The following is an 18376-nucleotide window of genomic DNA, read 5'->3' on the forward strand; positions in this document are numbered from 1 at the left end:
AGACAGTCAACATCACTGGGAATTTTCAAGAAAAAAGTGTATCAGCATTACCTTGACGTTTCAGATTAAAATACTTCAACTTTACTTTTTAGATTTAAATATCTATCTATCTATCTATCTATCTATCTATCTATCTATCTATCTATCTATCTATCTATCTATCTATCTATCTATCTATCTATCTATCTATCTATCTATCTATCTATCTATCTATCTATCTATCTATCTATCTATCTATCTATCTATCTATCTATCTATCTATCTATCTATCTATCTATCTATCTATCTATCTATCTATCTATCTATCTATCTATCTATCTATCTATCTATCTATCTATCTATCTATCTATCTATCTATCTATCTATCTATCTATCTATCTATCTATCTATCTATCTATCTATCTATCTATCTATCTATCTATCTATCTATCTATCTATCTATCTATCTATCTATCTATCTATCTATTGCATCGTCCCATCTATGGGAGTTGTCTCAGGACGAAACACGCAATTTCTGTCCGTGCAAAGAATTAGTTATGTTAGTTTTTATCTTATTTTTTAAAACGGATTTAAACCAATTTCTCACGCTGAATGTTTACTGAAAATAAAAATTCAGAAACGGATATACTCAAAAAATTAATGCAAATTATGTGCAATAATTTTTTACTTTTCTTTACTTCATTTGACTTTGAAGAGCAAATCTTCGTAATGCAATATTTCAAAATTTTTGCTTTTTTCAAAGCCATTTTCAAAGTCTTTTTATATATGATGGCATATATTTAGACTTTGTTGGTCTCTTTGATGTTTTAAGGCTTTGATGATTTGTGGAAATAATCATCGGCAGGGTTTAAGCAATGATTGTGGAGATCGTTGATATAAATAAGAAATAACAAGGGACCAAGACATGAGCCTTGAGGAACCCCATTTATTTATGTTTTCAACTTTAGAATCAATACCGTAAACCCTTATGAATTTACTTCGGTCAGAAAGGTACGATTTAACCCAAGTAAGCTGTTGGGCTTCGATACCATAATGCGCAAGTCTCTGAAGAAAGATTTCAGTGTCAAAGGCTTTTTCCAAGTCGACGATTACAACTCCCACATAGTTTCAGAGATCTAAACCACTGTAACAATCATCGGTGCATTTTAAGAGAGCAGTGATAGTAGAATAAAATGTTCTGGACTGAATTCAGATTGACTGGATAACATGAGTCCACTTATGTTCAAATACTGGTACAACTTGTTATATGCTATTTTTATGAAGAGCCTTTGAATGACAGGAAGCACTAAGATCGGTAGATAATTGTTTTTTGGCACTTTTTTCTTTATCTTTTAGGTTACAGTAAACGTTTTCTGGATAAAAACATCCATTTTTCGATTATTTCACATTCAAGTAGCCGAACTTTCAAGGCACACAATGATACCAAATTTGAAAAAAATCCCATAATGATACCAAATTTGAAAAAAATCCCATGTAAACGAAGGTTTCCATAATTTATTTCTTGACCTGTTAAGCCGATTATCGTTGCTTTGCGGTTGTGGTCGCATGTCTCGTTTACAATATCGCATGGCACATCCATGTATCCAATGTACGGCCGTGTTTATTTAAACAGGCTTATTGATCTCAAAGCTTCAAGTGATTTGACCCGGATTACACTGTGATTTACGAGTGAACCAGGGAGTGAACCTTGCAAGTGCAACCAGTAAAATCCCGTTTTCTCCGGACTTATAATCCCTCTACATGCAGGTACAAAAAAGCTATTTTGTACCCAAGGAACCAATTGAATGGCTCAAAAATTTGCACACGGCCAGGACAGATGTCGGGTAAGCAAACGGTGTCTCAAAATTTTTGTATTTGCTCTGGTCCGTCTTTTATAGCCAAATACAGCTATGAGAGGGAAGAAAAATTGTTTGCAAATTTTTGTCAGGGTAAAGTTGCAAGAGGAGGAGGAACTTAAAAAATTTGAGACTTTGGTAGCTTAGGATCTGCGCTTTTTGCTGATATATTTCAGATTTTGATACCTCAAACGCAAGGGTACAAAATAGTTTTTGAAGATGGTACACTCTTTTAAGCAATAAATTTGTCTGGAAAGTATTACTTTAAAATCTTTGCTAATTATTTTGATATGGTTGGAATCGCCACATTCTTGTGCATCGAATGATGCATAGGTTAATCTGATTCCGCTAATGGTTTTGCTTTTAGGGAGAGAAAACCAAATATCGTGTCGAAAACGTTTACCGTAACCTTAGATTGCTTTCATTTACCGTGTAATCACTCTTTAGGATAGCGTTTGGGTGGTATTTGAAATTTCCCTTCTCCCTTGGATTTGAAATCGGTTTGCCAATGTTGTTAAAAAAATTTTCTTCAAGGACAAGTGACACGCTTTTGGCGCCAAATTTTTTTTTTCTTCTAACTTAGAGTAAAATGGTGTATGAGAGTGTTGTTGAAATATTTTTCCTTTCTGATTTCATTTTCCCACTTAAAAACCCATTTGAAATTATGGCGGGAAATGAATCACGTGACATCGTGACGTAGATTGTGATAATTTGTTATTGCTGCTACTGGTATATAGTGCAATTTTAACGTTTACAACACGCTTGTAAACGAATACAGTTCGTCTGGACCTGTCGCGTCGTGTTTCATAAACTCTCTATCAATTACAGGAAAATTCTGAGTTATCACAATGTACGTCATAGGGTCGCGTGATAAAAAGCAAAATCGCACCCCCTGCGCCCCCTGATTAGAATTTTTTGTTCCAAACCAGGAAAAACTTACTTCTAAAAGATGATCTATAAGTTAATGAAAAGAAAAGATAGGGTGAAAAGTGTGTCACTTGTCCTTTCAGTAAGCCGTATCTCGTTTTCACGTGAGCCTCAATTTAAGTCGAGGCCTAGAATTTGAAAGTATTTGAAGTTCCTTTGAAAAGTTCATGTCGGTATAAAGGAAGTTGCATGCAGCTGTTGCTTAATTCTGAGAAATTAGCAAAATACTTGTGCAGAAAATAATAGAGGGTGAATAATTCAAGACAGCTCATTATCTCGAGGTAAGAAATTGATCATTCTGTTTATACCTGACTCAGAAAGCTTAGATTTTGTTTTTGAAGGATGACGTAAACAAAAAGTAAAAGTATTCACTTGGAAATTTTCATCATGGAGCGATTACTTAATTCTTTTCAATTTTAAGGGTAAATCGACCAAATGTAGTGACCAAATGTTTGCTGCTTAACCTTCTGATTGAGAATATTTATTAATTTTGCGTAATGCTTGCGTGATCGACATCAGCATTTCTTAATGACAAAGTCCAATCTCGACAAGAACCTATCTGCTTTTCGCCAACATTTTTGCTGATTTGCTACCTATTCTATAGGTATTATGTTGCCAATTTTTGATAGACCGTCTCCTTTCTCTGAACAACCCTGTCTTTCTGACGCCTAAGAAAACATCAGATTAAGTCTAAGGTAACTTAAAATCATTTTAGACTGCACAAGAGTTTCAGCCTGAAGGTCCTTTTTGGTGCATGATGAGTATTAAACCAGAAGGTTTCTTTAGATCTGCATGGCTCATGACTTTGAAAGCACTGTTTGCATCACAATTGGTATTCATTATCTGAATTTATAATGTTTCTGCCAAAAATATACATCCAAAATACTACATAAATCTTCCAACATTATCTTCCAAAAGACTATAAACATTATCTTCCAAAAGACATTTTGATAATCAAATTTGCTACAGATGTAATTCAATTTTTGCTTAAGGGTTGCTCAAACTACTTGAATCAAGTATAGACTAGGAGCCTAATTCATAGCAAAATAGCAACAATATTAAGTGCCATAGTAGGCTTCAATTACTTATATGCCTGGAGAAAGTAATGCTGGATAAGGATATCCTTTGGATTATTTGAATATTGCTATGAAAAATTTGACAATAAACTATAGGTAGGAATCTGACAAATTGATCAGAAGCAATCCAATATAATGTATAGCTCAAATATGAGAAGCCAAAAATGCTTGCATACTATATAGGGCTGATGTAATTTTTTCTGACGAAGGCTGCTGAGGCAAGATATTTGTTTATTTATAGTTTAATTTTAATGTTTTGGTTTTTTATATTGGATTTAGTTAATGCATGATAATTGCTGACCTCTTGTCATTTTGTAGTGTTTCTACCTTTCAAATACTTAGGAAGGCCTAAAGTAAAAAACAAATTGAATCTTGCTTAAAATTTGATAGTTAAAAATGTTAGACACTCTCAGTTTTAAAAATAATTTCTGAGGTAGAATAATATTTCATTTGTTAGATTCAATTTAAATTAGTTGTATGTGTATATACCCATATATGTATGTATAGCTAGAAACAATATCGAATTAAAATAAGGTTACAAACAAAAAACAAACAAAAAACAAACAAAAAACAAACAATTTGTTAATGTTATGTAATAATGATATTACAATTAATTCCTTCTACACTGGAAAAAATTTCTACAATTATTTTTGCTTTCAGTGTCATACAATAGGCATTCTTAGTTTATTACTTCTTAAAAGAAAACTTGAAAATATAAATTTTAATTTTAAAATTATTTAATACATTTTCTTGATTGTGTTCAATGTTCTGATTTTGCTGGTGTGGTTTTCATTTTTGTGCAAATGTTTCTTCTAACTCTGTAATTTTTCTGGGATTCAGTGCCCAACTTCTTTGCATCTGTACATGACTTGAACATAAGTGAAATGGTGAAATCCATCAACCATCCCTCTGCTGCTGGTTTCAATTGCTTTATATGTGGATGTGTATTTAATAGCACTGACAAAGTTTAAAGGAGCCATGTATCAGAACTTTGTGTTGTTATTTGCACTGTTTTCAAAGTGTGATTTAAAATCCAACCATTTTCTTAGCAGAACAATGTGGTTGTAGGATTGAAGGAAATAAATTTTGATCTGTTTTTACAGTAAAAGGTTTGTGAATGAGGCTTAAGTTGATGAGTCACACCATGATGTCTTAATAAGTTGGTTGTAATGGTCAGTATCCTCAGTTTACAAAAAAGTTTTGGAGATTAAGAAGATTGTCAACCGTGAAAAAAAACAATGCTACACAATGTCAAGGCTAAAGAAATATAATTTTGGGTAGACCTCCATTTGGCCAAAGGTAACCTTGCTGTTTTTTTTATAAGAGCAAAGCAACCTATGCCAAGGATCATGAAACTGACTTTATGAAGGCCTTGCTGAAGAAGAAGCAAACAAGTGTCCTTGGCATAGTTTAGCATGAATTTACTAATAGTACACTATAAAAGTACAAATCAGTGCAGATAAGTGCTTATCATTCTGCAAAATTAAATTTTTGCCTTGTTTACAAAGCAAATGTAAAATGTGAAAAGATTATGTTAGCAAAATGACTTTCAACAAAACAAACTAATTTTGTAGAACATGGAGCAATTTAGAAACACACTTGATAATCAACATAACATAATGTAGAAAAAGCAAGGCATCTCCATGATAGAACATACTGCTTTTCAAGTAAGGCCATTCTCAAACTTACTAACTTAATTACTTAAGCTTATTATAATCACATCTGAGCCAGTGGTAGAGTGCTTGCTAAAGAGCTAATAGGTGGAGCAGGGGGTTTGAAATGAAAGGAAATTGTGCCTTCCTCTGTTTCTGTTTCTATATTTACTCTTGCACTCTATTTTTTTAATCTTGGCAATTAATATATTATAAAAGCTCATCTGCCAAAATTTTGTTAGACGGGGTCTCCTTGTCCACCCATCTACTCCTATTATTGCAAAAAATGGGGGGGGGGCTATAGCCCCTGCTAGCCCAATGGTTGGGTAGTGCTTGTACATTGAACCAAAGTCAAATAGTAAAACAGCGTCAGCAAAAAGATTGGAACCATTGGGGCTAAAAAGGGGAAGAGGAAACTTTCCTAACGTTGCTGGCTCCTCCAGTTTGAGGTCAGTGGCACGGGTCCTGAGGCCAAAAACCCTACTTCATTGCCATTAAGTGTAGGGAGCATGGTAGCGGTGGATCCGAAATTAGTGCCGTATTTCAAAGAAAAACGAAAGAAAAGCCTCGCTGTTATCGCCCCTACCCTTTTCTGAAGAATGGCTTGCAATCAAAGTCGTATCAACTTTTGCACCAACGATAAATAATTTCGGAAACATGATTTATTCTAATTTTGCTGACAACTGCAAACAGATGTTATTACTATTCAAGTCTTGTAGCGTTTAGTGATAGCAAGGGCTCGCAATCCCGCATTCTAACAAGTAAATACTGGATATTTGACCAAGTGTGGCACCGTTTGAAGAGGGATTAAGCGTGACTTTGTGCGCTGTATGTATCAATACAGCAGTATTGTCTTTTTGCCATAAGCAGTTGTTTCTATGGACTATGTCAACATATGGTTCTAGGATTAAAGCTTTATTTACATTAAAGGAGAGTCTTGGTTGTTGTAAGATTTGTGAAAAAATAGCGATTAAAGCTTTTGCCAGTTGTCTTCCTGCCTTGTCGATCTGTTGACAAATTTTTTGATCAAGCACATTCAGAAGCATAATGAGATCAAGCTACATCAAAGTTATGTAGAAATAAGATTTGTTGGAGGATTTTTTGGACGGCGCTAATACTCCATTTGCATGCAGAATTTAGTGCACTAGTTGACTGCACGACGTGTCCACCTGCCTTGCACAATAACCTCTTTCATTTAATCTCGACTTTGTAGCATAGTCTGTGGCTCAATCTATGGAAACTTCTGATAACATTAAATATGCACGAGGCGTCGAGGTGAGGCCAGTTTTACAGGTGCTTCCATACACATAAGCTGAATGTGTGATTTTTTAAGCGCTTTCGTTTAGTGAGTGTATTTGTTCGGGGTTTCCTTTTGTGTATCTCAAGACTGAGGGAATGATTAATTGTGTGAAATCAATTGCTTTTTCATATGCCTTAATCAAGACTCCCTCATCCTTAAGGTTGCCAGCCTAAGAATTGTGGTGACAAGTGTCAAGGGAAACGCACTCCTGTGACTGGTATGTAGTTCCCTCTTTTTTATGTAATATGTAATAAATCATTGTATTGGTCCATCAGGCATCAAAGATATTGAAACGTTGACAGTGAATAGATTGTTACAAATGTTAATTGATAAATCGTCTAATTATATTAGCAATGTCCATGTTAGGTATTTTTTGTTCTGTTACTAGAATACAGTGTTACATATTCATCGAGCAGTCCTTTAGTGCACTATTGCGGTGCGGAATTGGAACAATTGACTTGATATGTCGAAGTGCTGCGAATTTGTTGTTGTTAATTGTAACACAAGTTCTTGAAGAAAGCATCATTATGCCGCTCGCTTCATTGGTCATTTCGTATTGTGTTGTCCACTTATTGCCTTTTCGAATCGAGCAAAAAGGGGAATGAGGCAGCAGATTTGGTCGCGTGACCCAAGTAATTAACTGCTTTGTTATTATAAGTATAAACTGGTCATCACACGTGAACCTGTTTTGTCAAAACAATACGTAGTTGTTGTCAGCTTCCCTTAGTGACGGTCTTGCTGGTAATGCTGTTCACATAACTAAGAATGGGAGAAATCTTGCCTGCTATCTTATACACCTGTTTCCACAACCATTTTTTATTTGTTTTGATTTAAACGTTTTTTTGTCGGTAATCTCTTTATCTCTGATTTTTGCCGTAATATGCTTCACTAACCTTAAAAAGACCATACTTTAATCATTAATTACGTTTTGTGATCCCTAATGTTTTTGCTTTCCAATGGAACAACTCAGACGGTTGTGGTTGTTGCTTTTTTATATATTTGCAAACACTTTCCTCGCGTAATTCAGCCGAATAGAATGTTTTTTGTCCAAATCATTCCTGGCAATTGATGGGGATTAAATATTTGCTACATTTAGATCGTTCCTATGCTTTTCTGAAACTCGTTTCCTGCAAGCCCGAAACCAGGCCTGCGGAGCAGGGGTGGCAATCTCCCTATATCTGTTGCAGGGAGACGTTTCAGCAATTTTTTTCAAGTTTTTGAAAAAATTTAGAGAAAAAATTATCTGGGAGGTAAACAGCTGGTATTCTATTGCTCTATTGCCACCCCATGCTACCCCTTGGCTACGGGCCTGGTTTCCTGCATCTAGAATGTTTCCAAGTTTGCAGTTTTCAGTTTTCGGTCGTAGATTGCATCTTCTTCCTGTGTTTCTTTGCTTTTTTGCCTTACTTCCATCGTCTGCCTTGTAGCTAAGTAGTACATTGTCACTGTTCAGGTTTGTGTTTTCTTGTGAAGCTCATTTGTTCTAAAATTACTAAAATAACTACCTGAGTTCCTAAACTCTTACCGAATATTGTGTTTCCTATTCACACCATGTTTTCGTAAATTTTTTTAACTGTTACCGACTCCATGTCACCTCAGGATCACGTGGTCAATCGTTGCCACCCGAAAGCATCAGGTATGCTGCCATACAATGCTAATTAATGCCCTCAAAGCATAGTTTTAGTAGTTGCCTAACTTATGCTCCTAATGATCTTGATACGTGGTCTGTTAAAGCATGTACCTTTTGCTTAATTGTTCGGGGGTGATAATCCAATAAATACCAGGATGTATACCAAAGTCATGCGTGAAGATGATGCCACTAGAGTTCTTAAGTGATGACGTCACAAAAGTCTATTTTCAGAATTGTTGAATCAGGATCCCATAACCTGAAAGAAGGTTATGAGAAACTTGTAAATATGCAAAATCAGTTAAATTTGTTGCAAATTGGCTGTGGTAGTGCCACATCAGCAGAACGTCTCTCCCCATCAAACCACTGTGATTTAGTCTCTGTTCAAGGCTTCATGAACAGAGCCAAAATAACGGTAATTCATTAGGAAACTTCAAATCTTTCATATGCTACTAATTTTGCACATTTAGAAGTAGTTTATGGTTTTCTTTGAGTTATGTGGTCAAAATTCATAAGTTCTAGAAACAGATTTTTTTATGACGCCACACTTAGGGACTCACTAGGTTGGTCATAGCGACCGAGGAGTTTCGCTCCCTGTTTTGTCACGCTACCTCGAAACAACGGGTTCCTAATCTATCGAATCTATTCCTTATCTAACGAATCTATCACTAATCTGTCAAATCTATTCCTAATCTATCAGATCTATTCCTTATCTATCAGATCTATTCCTAGTTTATCCATATCTGGATGCTGGATTCTTAATTTACTGAATAGTCCGTCAACGATCAATGTTTTAAAATAAATAAACAAGATTAAAGTAACTGTTTTTGTTCACTACAAAATTCTTTTGTCTGGAACTATTCATAGAGGCAAAGCCATCAGTGAATGATCGTATTTATTAAGTCAATTGAAATATTATTTATATTGTAGCTTTCTAGCCACTTTTTTCTTATGAAAACCCCATTTAGTTAACAGGAGAGTCTCGCTGCACCCACAATCCAACCCTAGTTATATCACTGTTCACACCTTCCTGACACTCATGGTGCAGCTTTCTCTTCAAGAAACAGAACTTCCTTGTAAAGACAACCGATTGACATCACAATGGTCCTCTTGAGCTTTGAAGTTCGCTTTCTAAAACGAGTTGATGATAACACACAATTGCAGGTTTTTGCATACCAAGAACCCATGCTGCTTTAGTTTTGTAAATTCCAATTATCAGGCACGTGCTTGGCATGTCCATTTAGTGAACATACTAATTTCTTCTTCCTTTCGTAATTGATTGAGCAAAAAGCAAATCTGAAATGTCTTACCATCAGGCCAGTGAATATAGTTCCGATCAATAAAATGAAAATTTGTATTTTGTAAATTTTAGTTGTGCGAGACTTTGAAGCGGCCGAACCGCTCCGCAAACATCTGTTGCAAACAAACAAAACTTAACAAAACTAAAAACATTTACAAGGATATTGGCAGAATTACCAATTTGCTCATTTCAGCATTCCAACATGCAAATTGGAGATTACAACTCAAAGAAGCGTGTTGAATTCTACACAGAAATGTGAATTCTTTTAAGACCTTTTCAAAAGGGCGGCCAAGCCCAACGAAAAGCTCAAACCAGTCTGTTGATTGCGGCAAAAATATAATCAAATTGTTATTGGATAAAATCTTTGAAAATTAGCTTGTAAGCTTCAATGTTAAATCTTTCTAGAATCCACGAAATCACTGGCTGTTGTCTCGGCCTCATTAATGATATATGAAGCCCACAAAACGCAGATATAATTAGCTTGTTTAACCCAGAAGTGCTTCTTGAAATTAGAATTCTGATTTGAAATTGTACTCTGTTTTTAAACCATTTTGCATAAGTTATTCATTTATACGAATGAATTTCTTGGTATTTTGCATTCTAGATCAAGAATAGGTCAAGGATACCGCCTCGGTTTGCAGAGATTCTCGTACTTGTTACAGGATCACCAACTTTAGTCGCAGGGGGACCGCTTTTGGTCGTAGAAGGACTTATTTTGGTCGCAGGGGATCCCCTTTTGTTGAGGGGGTCCGCTTTGGTCGCAGGGGGTCCGCTTTGGCGGCAGGGGGATCACTTTTGGTCTTTGACTGCTTCTTTAATCTATTTATCACTTCAATGAATCAATGAATCAATGAATCAACCACTTCAGTCAATTATTCAATCAATCAGCTGTGTCCTGGTACTTCTTCTTAATGTGACCGAACCTCATGATTTCTGTGCCTAGAATTACAGAAACTCTTCTCACGCTGAGTGAAGGTTTAGTCATGACAGTGACTCTAACCACCGATTTTTGGGTCCGTAGCCCGCGACGCTAACCGCTGAGCCTTCAGCCTAGAACTTTGAAGATTATCTGTATCATCAGGTTGTGAGATTATTGGTTGCAGTTCGTGGTAATATAGCTTTAAGGGCCTAAAATTCCCACGCTCAAAGTTTCTACCTACAGTTGGTGACTGTCATTTTGTAATAAAGCTTACGTCACCACCTAACACGACAAGATCAGATATGGAATTCAGGTTTAGCAGAAAAAATTCTTTGAACCCTTTTCATGGTTCAAAGAAGCAATGTTATTTCGCGTTTGATTCACACTTCACTCAAATGAATTAAAAAACCTAAACAGCGTTCTTTATAGAAAGTTTCAATAAACTTTGTAACGTCTGATGAGAATGCAGTCTGTATAGAGAAGCTCTTTATATCAATTTGTACAAGATGTCGTACAAATAATAAGATACGCTAGTCCCTACGGTCGTATGTCTCAAAGCCCGTTGCAATAACAATCTCATCTGGCGATTATAAGTCTTTGAATTTTAAGAAGCGGTAGATTTGGCGTTGATTACATCCGTTTCGCTGTAGCGAAGAAGTGCGATTATCCGCAATGCGAGTACAAGCTTCTGAACGGCGAGGTCTCTTTGCAAACACGTGATCGTTTTGGGTTGATCTTTAAATAGCTTTGCTCGGGAACGACTTTTCACCCCCTCCCCAAGCAAGATGACTTTTAGCTTCTTTTGACTACGTTGATGCAGTGAATAGTAATCAGTGTTAATGATCATTCATTTTAAGCTTTTTATATTTTAGATTTAGAGTTTACGATTTTTAATTATCAAGCATTTTAGTCATAATTTTAACAATTGATTAATGTCTGATTTGTGAGAAATCCATAATTGCATAACGCCAACATTGTTGACATCCCGTTTAGAGACCCAAACCGGAGCCTCAACACTTGAACAGACAACTAAACCATGATTCTGCTGTTCTCACAATAGGTTGAAAGAAACTTGAAGATTTGTCATGAAGAAGTATCTTTTGCAAACGATCTGAGATGAATGTCGCCTGTTTGACGAATGTAGCGGAATGAGATTTGCCTTTGCTCAGCAGAGCATAAAGAAATACGATCTGTCTTGTGGAGTGGCAAGACGCTGATTTGAGCCTTAGTTAGAAGGTATTGTTTTGAATTTGTATAGTTTTGCTTTTAAAAGTATTTTTGGCGACAATCTCGCCGTCAGTTTGACAATACACAAGATAGCTTAACTCAAAGGAACTTTAAATAATTTATACTTCGAATGGTTTACAGAAAGTGTTACTCGGTTGCTGTATTGAGGTTATAGGTAAGTGAAGTCGCGTTCACAGGTTTTTTGTAAACGCTTTGCCGTGCGGCAGATGCCGTGATATTTTGAATATTTTCGCTCTACCAACATGGAAGGTTCTTTTGCATTTTGTTGCCCGGATTTTGCAGCGGTTGAGCGGCGAGTTTTGGCGCTGTAACAAGCAGCTGTTTTTTTGTGCATGACTGAAAAACGTTGGCTTCCTAGTCGAATTAATTTGGAGGTTTGCGAGAGTAAGTTGATTCGTTTAATATTTTTGCTTTACTTTTTATGGGACTAATTTTATCGACAATTTAGGCGGTTGTTTTCATTTCAACATGATATCTCAATGCTAACTGGAATCCACCATGGTAGATAATGCTCTTTATCTAACTGCCAATCGACACTTTCTTTTGGTTTCGTAAGGAAGACTTTTGATCATGATCTGCTTAAATTCATCGTCAATAGACCTCATTGTGTATTCAGGTAATCGCATGAATCTGTCACCAAGTAATGAAACTGATATTTTCTAAAGGGTTATTCTTCATGTAACCTTTATTCGTTATTTCTTCTTTATCTATTTTGAGCATTGGTTGTAGAATGTTTTGTTGAATTAACACGAGCAATAATTAACACTTACTGTCTGTTTTTTGCGGGATGAATGAGAATTCATGGTTAAAACTGTAAAATCGTCAATATTTCTTTACATCCGTTTTTTGCTCTTTGTTGACATCAGACTGCTTTTCAAAAACGTTCGACCGTTTCGTGTTTTTATGGAATTGCCTTTCTTATCTCAATGAACCGAACCTATTTCTACATGTTTTCAATATAGTGTATTTTTCAACCAGCGACATGTAATATTTCCACAATAATATTTTGCAGCTGTTTATTATGTCAGCTGCATAATTTGTATGTCCCGATTGTATTATGTCATAAAATCAGATTTTTCAACTCAAGAAATCTTGCTTTTCTCGATATCTGCGGTATGTTTCACTGTGGAGATGATTTCTTGTCAAGATTTGACTCCTTATGGTTGTTCAGTGACCCTTAACATAATGATGACGATATTATGTAATTATTTTGCCTATGTTTGGTAATTTTGCCTTATTTGGCCTATATTTGCCTATATTTGGATATTGAGGCCGACATTTCGATTCTCTGTGCAAGCTTGAATTCGCATCTACCGTAGATCGTTATGTTTCTTCTTAACCGATAATAAATTGAGTTGATAACAGCATGTCTATTTTTTGCGATTTAATTGGCATCCCTACTTTGCGTCTTTCGTCTTTGTAAATAGAAATTTTGATTTTGTTCATCTTTGAATGCTTTAATAAGATATATATCCGATTACTTTAGAGAGGATATTTAATCACAAGGCAAGTCAAACCGCGACTCGGCTTTATTATAGCGAATCTAATCCGTCGTTGGCTCAAACGCGCTTGTTTTCATCCTCGAGATTTGCTGCAACTTGAACCTTAGTCTGCAAGATTAATTATTGCTGCATCTAGGTATGTTGTTTGTACTGAGCATGGTATGCAAACTCGTGAATGATCGCAAGTAATCTGCTTACCGTAATTGAAAGACTTTCTCAAATCTGCAAGTCAAGGTTGCCAGTGGGTGCGGTTTTTGTTTGTTTTACTGCTGTTTTGATGGACTTTAAACTAGATATGGTTAAAGATGGCGGGTTGACTATTAAAGCTCACTGGGCGAAGATCTTTTGTTGAAGCTAACAGGCCTGCAAGAATGGATATTTTGCTTGGCCGTTTGATCACGTCACAAGGCTAATGACTGCCATGGTACGTATATGCTCGGAAGAGGCACTAACTGAAGACGAAGCAGTTTTCAAGGCCTTTACACAATTACCTTTGCAGTTTTTGCTAGCTGAATGCCAAGATAATAATTGTAAGACATTTTTGAAAGACCAAAAATAGTAAATTTCACGTGGTGTGATGTTGTTTGTGGAAACAACGTTGATTTTAAATGAATGGCTTGGACAGAGTGCCCTAGGAATAGCGCCCATGGTCACTGTACAGTGAATATTTGTCTGTGCTTCATGTGTCTTTGATTTAACGGAGAAGTTTGTTATTGACTTGTACACAGGGAAGTTTGCGCAACATACCACTTTATGGAAGTCTGCATCTAATGTTCGATGTTCAAAATATTTGATATAAAATATATGAATAAATACATGATTGAAATTGTGTAGAATAAAATTTTATTAGCTTTGTCTTGAGCGAAACTATCAAAGTCCCCCCATCAGTTTTGTGATATGCTATTTATATTTTTTCGCTTAATTGCAGGCGTTGCTTGTTTTTCTAGATTAACATTTTTGTTAGCCCGTAAAAAATTAGTTAAGGTGTTTGCAGACATCGAGGTTCGCTGTAGACCACAAACTGTTGATCCTGGTTGGAAAGAAAAATTTTACAAATTTTGGAAACAAATCAAAGGCCAGAAACGCTAATTCCTGAGAAGCTGCAAATATTTGCGAAATATTTCAAGTAGAATGGAGTGTCTGTTTGCTTCCAAATGTAATAATGCTCCTTGTGGGATATTTTTATGGATAAAGCCATTTTATCTTTCTATTGAGTTGAGCATAGTCAAAAGGAAAGCAGTCAAAGGTTGTTTCGCTATTCACTCGCCTTTAATGATTTTTTTCTAAAGTTTTTAAGTTAATACCCGTGTGTATTTTTACACGTGCTGTCATTTTCTTTATTCTACAAGCGTACACTTTGTTTAATGTTTCATTGCTCTTTCTTATTGAATTTGTTTCAGTAAATGAATTTGTTTCATTGTCCTTTTTTTTATTTTCAGGAAATGAATGGCAAGGGCTCTTTTGTTCTCTGTGCCGCCGAACATGGCGACCTAAATGGTATCATCCATGCATTGGAAAATGGAGATGATATTGAAACCAGAGATGCGGTGAGTAGGCATAGTTCTATACCATTGTAAAATCTCCTTCTTTGTCGCTGCAGACTTTTCTCGTGTCTCGATATGAAGAAGAGGCAGATTTAGGCTTGCATATTTTCATCTCTGCAAAGCTGTTTGTTACTGGTTAGGAGAGCACGAATTTGTTAGGATTTACATGAAAAAGATTACGATTGTGGAAAGTAACTGGTGAATTTTTGGCATATAATCCTATTGCCATTAATTCTAGCAGGAAATACTCCCAGTCTCTTTGTCATATTAGATAGAATCAAACCCTTAATTTGTTGGGGAGGTGGACATGGACCCCTGTTGTCATTAAACCAATAAGGTGGCGAATCCAAGCCAATAGATTCTTTTGGCCTCCAAAGGTTCCGTATATTAGTTTCTACGAATTTTTTTATTCGTTTGGACTTTCATGGTATTGTAATTACTTAAAGACTTGAGGAGATATAGAACGTTTTGAAGGTTTTTTCACTACTGAAAAACATATCTAAAATCGTTTTTGATTTCAGATCACCCCGCGATCCATCGTATTGCTTTGTGAAATAACATGCAATGACTGTAGGATTAATATGCTTCTCAAAATAGGCCCAGTTTTCATTTGTCTGTTCACAGTCTTTCACCATTCCACGAACCGAAATTAGAGATCTTTTGAAATGAAACAAGTAGAAAATGAACTTAAACGACAATGGAGTCTCATCAAGACTCAATGTTGAATCGTTCTCAATGAATTTTATTGCATTTTGGATTTCACTAATGAAAATATCTTTATAAGGATGCTTGCATACTCACGCATTTTGAATGTTGAGAACATTGTGTACAAATTCATAAGAACATTCAAGATCATTGTATACAAAATTTGCTCTGTTATTTTAGAATACCGCAAAAGTATTTCTGATAAAAGAAGTTTTTATGGCTTTTGTTGGATTAAGCTAGATTTAGATTTTTATGGATTCTTCATCGATTAAGTGCGAGCTAAGTAATGTTCGCTTTATTATTCAATACAAATCTTTCATATCGTACAAACATCGAAAGAACAATCATAGTTGCTGGAATGTGGAAACAAATCTTTCGATATATGTTATTTTAGAATGTGTTGTTGGACAGTTCAAGTCAGGTTTGTAATAATAAATCGTTGAGTCAAGAAAAATGAGAAGATACAGTGTAGATCTGTAACTGAACAGGATGGGATTATATTTATTTGGCATATCAAGTGAAATTGACATTTTATCTTATCGTTTTCTATTGGTATCGGGAGGTGACGCTTGATAGAATCAAGAATAATTCTTCTTTGGTTTACTGTAGCTCACACGTCGCTTAGTCTCTTAATCGATTTTTTGACTACGTTTTATTTTGTTCGCTCGGGTAACTCGCAGATATTTTTCTTGATGCTGTATTACTCACCTTGAATGCTTTAAAGTCATCGAAAAGACGAAGTTGCACGAGGGATGCACCCACAGTATGCTTGCTTTAAGGTGCATGTAGATTCGGGTCAAATGACCTTGCGCATTAGGCTAATCAATATTGCAACATCTGTTATCTTCGGATTATTGTATTTTAGTTGGAAAACAATAGAGTGGAAATTACTTTCGCAACCTCAAAGACTGAGCTTTATTCTTGGATCGATGTTTTTGCATGCAACTGTTGGGCATTCGGCTTATGGGATAAATGCAGATGGACCATCTGTCGTGATTCGCCTCCTGTAAACAATCGTTAATCCCAGTAGCACCCAGCTCCTAGAACAACTTTCCGATACTTTCTGTAGCCAATCTTCCTGTAGCCGCTCTATCTGTGGCCGCTCTTTCTGCAGCCCCTTTTTCTGTAGGCGCTCTTTCTGTAGCCGCTCTTGCTGTAGCCCCTCTCTCTGTAGCCACTCCTTCTGTAGCCAATCTCTCTGTAGCCGCTCTATCTGTAGCCAATCTCTCTGTAGCCGCTCTATCTGTAGCCGCTCTTTCCGCAGCCTCTTTTTCTGTAGCCGCTCTATCTGTAGCCACTCCTTCTGTAGCCACTCCTTCTGTAGCCAATCTCTCTGTAGCCGCTCTATCTGTAGCCGTTCTATCTGTGGCCGCTCTTTCTGCAGCCCCTTTTTCTGTAGGCGCTCTTTCTGTAGCCACTCCTTCTGTAGTCAATCTCTCTGTAGCCGCTCTATCTGTAGCCGCTCTATCTGTAGCCACTCCTTCTGTAGCCAATCTCTCTGTAGCCGCTCTATCTGTAGCCGCTCTATCTGTGGTCGCTCTTTCTGCAGCCCCTTTTTCTGTAGGCGCTCTTTCTGTAGCCGCTCTTGCTGTAGCCGCTCTATCTGTAACCACTCTTTCTGTGACCGCTAGTTCTGTAGCCGCTCTATCTGTAGCGACTCTTTCTGTGGTCGCTAGCCGCTCTTTCTGTAGCCGATCTTTCTGTAGCCGATCTTTCTGTAGCCGATCTTTCTGTAGCCGCTTTTGCTGTAGCCGCTCTTTCTGTGACCGCTAGCCGCTCTTTCTGTAGCCACTTCTCCTAGGATTAAATGTTAATTAATCCTAGATATACCTTCTCATCCTGTATATTGCAATACCTTGATAACTGATAATTATTATTAACATATATTTAATGATATTCTCAGACAGACAATGCAGTATGTCATATATCCAGTTCATGTAAATGTGCAAAATGAATAAACTTTGCAACAGTTAAAGGCCACTACGAGAACGCCACTGATATCCCGTCACGCGAGAAAATTGCAAATACTGTGAGCTTGTGAATTATTGTACCTAGACAATTGTTGGGCACATCAGTTTCGAGAGAAAACCTTCAAACAGTGAATTTCTTAATTAAATAAAAGCATTATATGCTGATTAGTTGATAAAGTGTTTTATCTTTTGTAGAATGGGCAAACACCGCTGCTTCTTGCTGCAGAGAAGGGGCACTTTGGTATCGTTAGGGAGCTGATACACCGAAACGCCAATGTTAATGCGAGAGACCAGGTAAGCTAAATGCGTAGATTCCCTTTGAGTTATCCCCCTAATCGTCTGTTGTGATGATTCCACTGATACGATTCCATGGGCAATGTTATCATCCTGGTGTGATCTGTCTTCGGTGATCTCCTGGAAGATAATTCCCATAGCAGCAGTAATACCAATGACCATCGTGTGATGATTCCAATGAGTTAATTCACTGGGGATTCCCGTGGAGGTGATTTCACAAATAATCCTTCCCCTAACAATTATGGTGTGATACAATCAAGATATTACCAACTTCTAATCGAAACCGTGAACTCGTGAATTGATGTAGTACGTAAAGAATGTTTTGCATATATCGAGAGGGCACGAGCCCAGTTCATGATTGAAATTCTGTGACTGTTTTATCTTCCTTGACTTTATTTTTTTCAAATGATTTAGGATCGTGTTCCTATCTTAGGTGCACATTGTACAATATCAAGTCCAAATTAGAATTTGTTTATA

The 18376-nt window shown here is 36.4% G+C and overlaps 1 protein-coding gene across 6 annotated transcripts in view; it reads left to right on the forward strand.

Moving 5' to 3' along the window:
- The first annotated feature begins 2886 nt into the window (after positions 1-2886).
- The window catches only part of LOC135686571 (uncharacterized), a 43358-nt gene continuing 27868 nt past the window's right edge, over positions 2887-18376 (forward strand). The window contains exons 1-5 of one of the 6 annotated variants that reach the window (XM_065202832.2): positions 2887-3043; positions 6951-7007; positions 11630-11872; positions 14826-14933; positions 17801-17899. In XM_065202832.2, coding sequence (XP_065058904.2) covers positions 14829-14933; positions 17801-17899 — 204 coding nt within the window. In that variant the 5' untranslated portion in view covers positions 2887-3043; positions 6951-7007; positions 11630-11872; positions 14826-14828. Of the gene's footprint in view, positions 3044-4389; positions 6766-6950; positions 7008-11629; positions 11873-12044; positions 13811-14825; positions 14934-17800; positions 17900-18376 lie in introns of those variants that run through there. The other 5 variants (XM_065202830.2, XM_065202831.2, XM_065202833.2 and 2 more) reach the window with 5 other exon arrangements.

Source organism: Rhopilema esculentum, chromosome 6, assembly GCF_057945365.1.
Source record: "Rhopilema esculentum isolate cy_ngs chromosome 6, ASM5794536v1, whole genome shotgun sequence".
NCBI lineage: Eukaryota > Metazoa > Cnidaria > Scyphozoa > Rhizostomeae > Rhizostomatidae > Rhopilema > Rhopilema esculentum.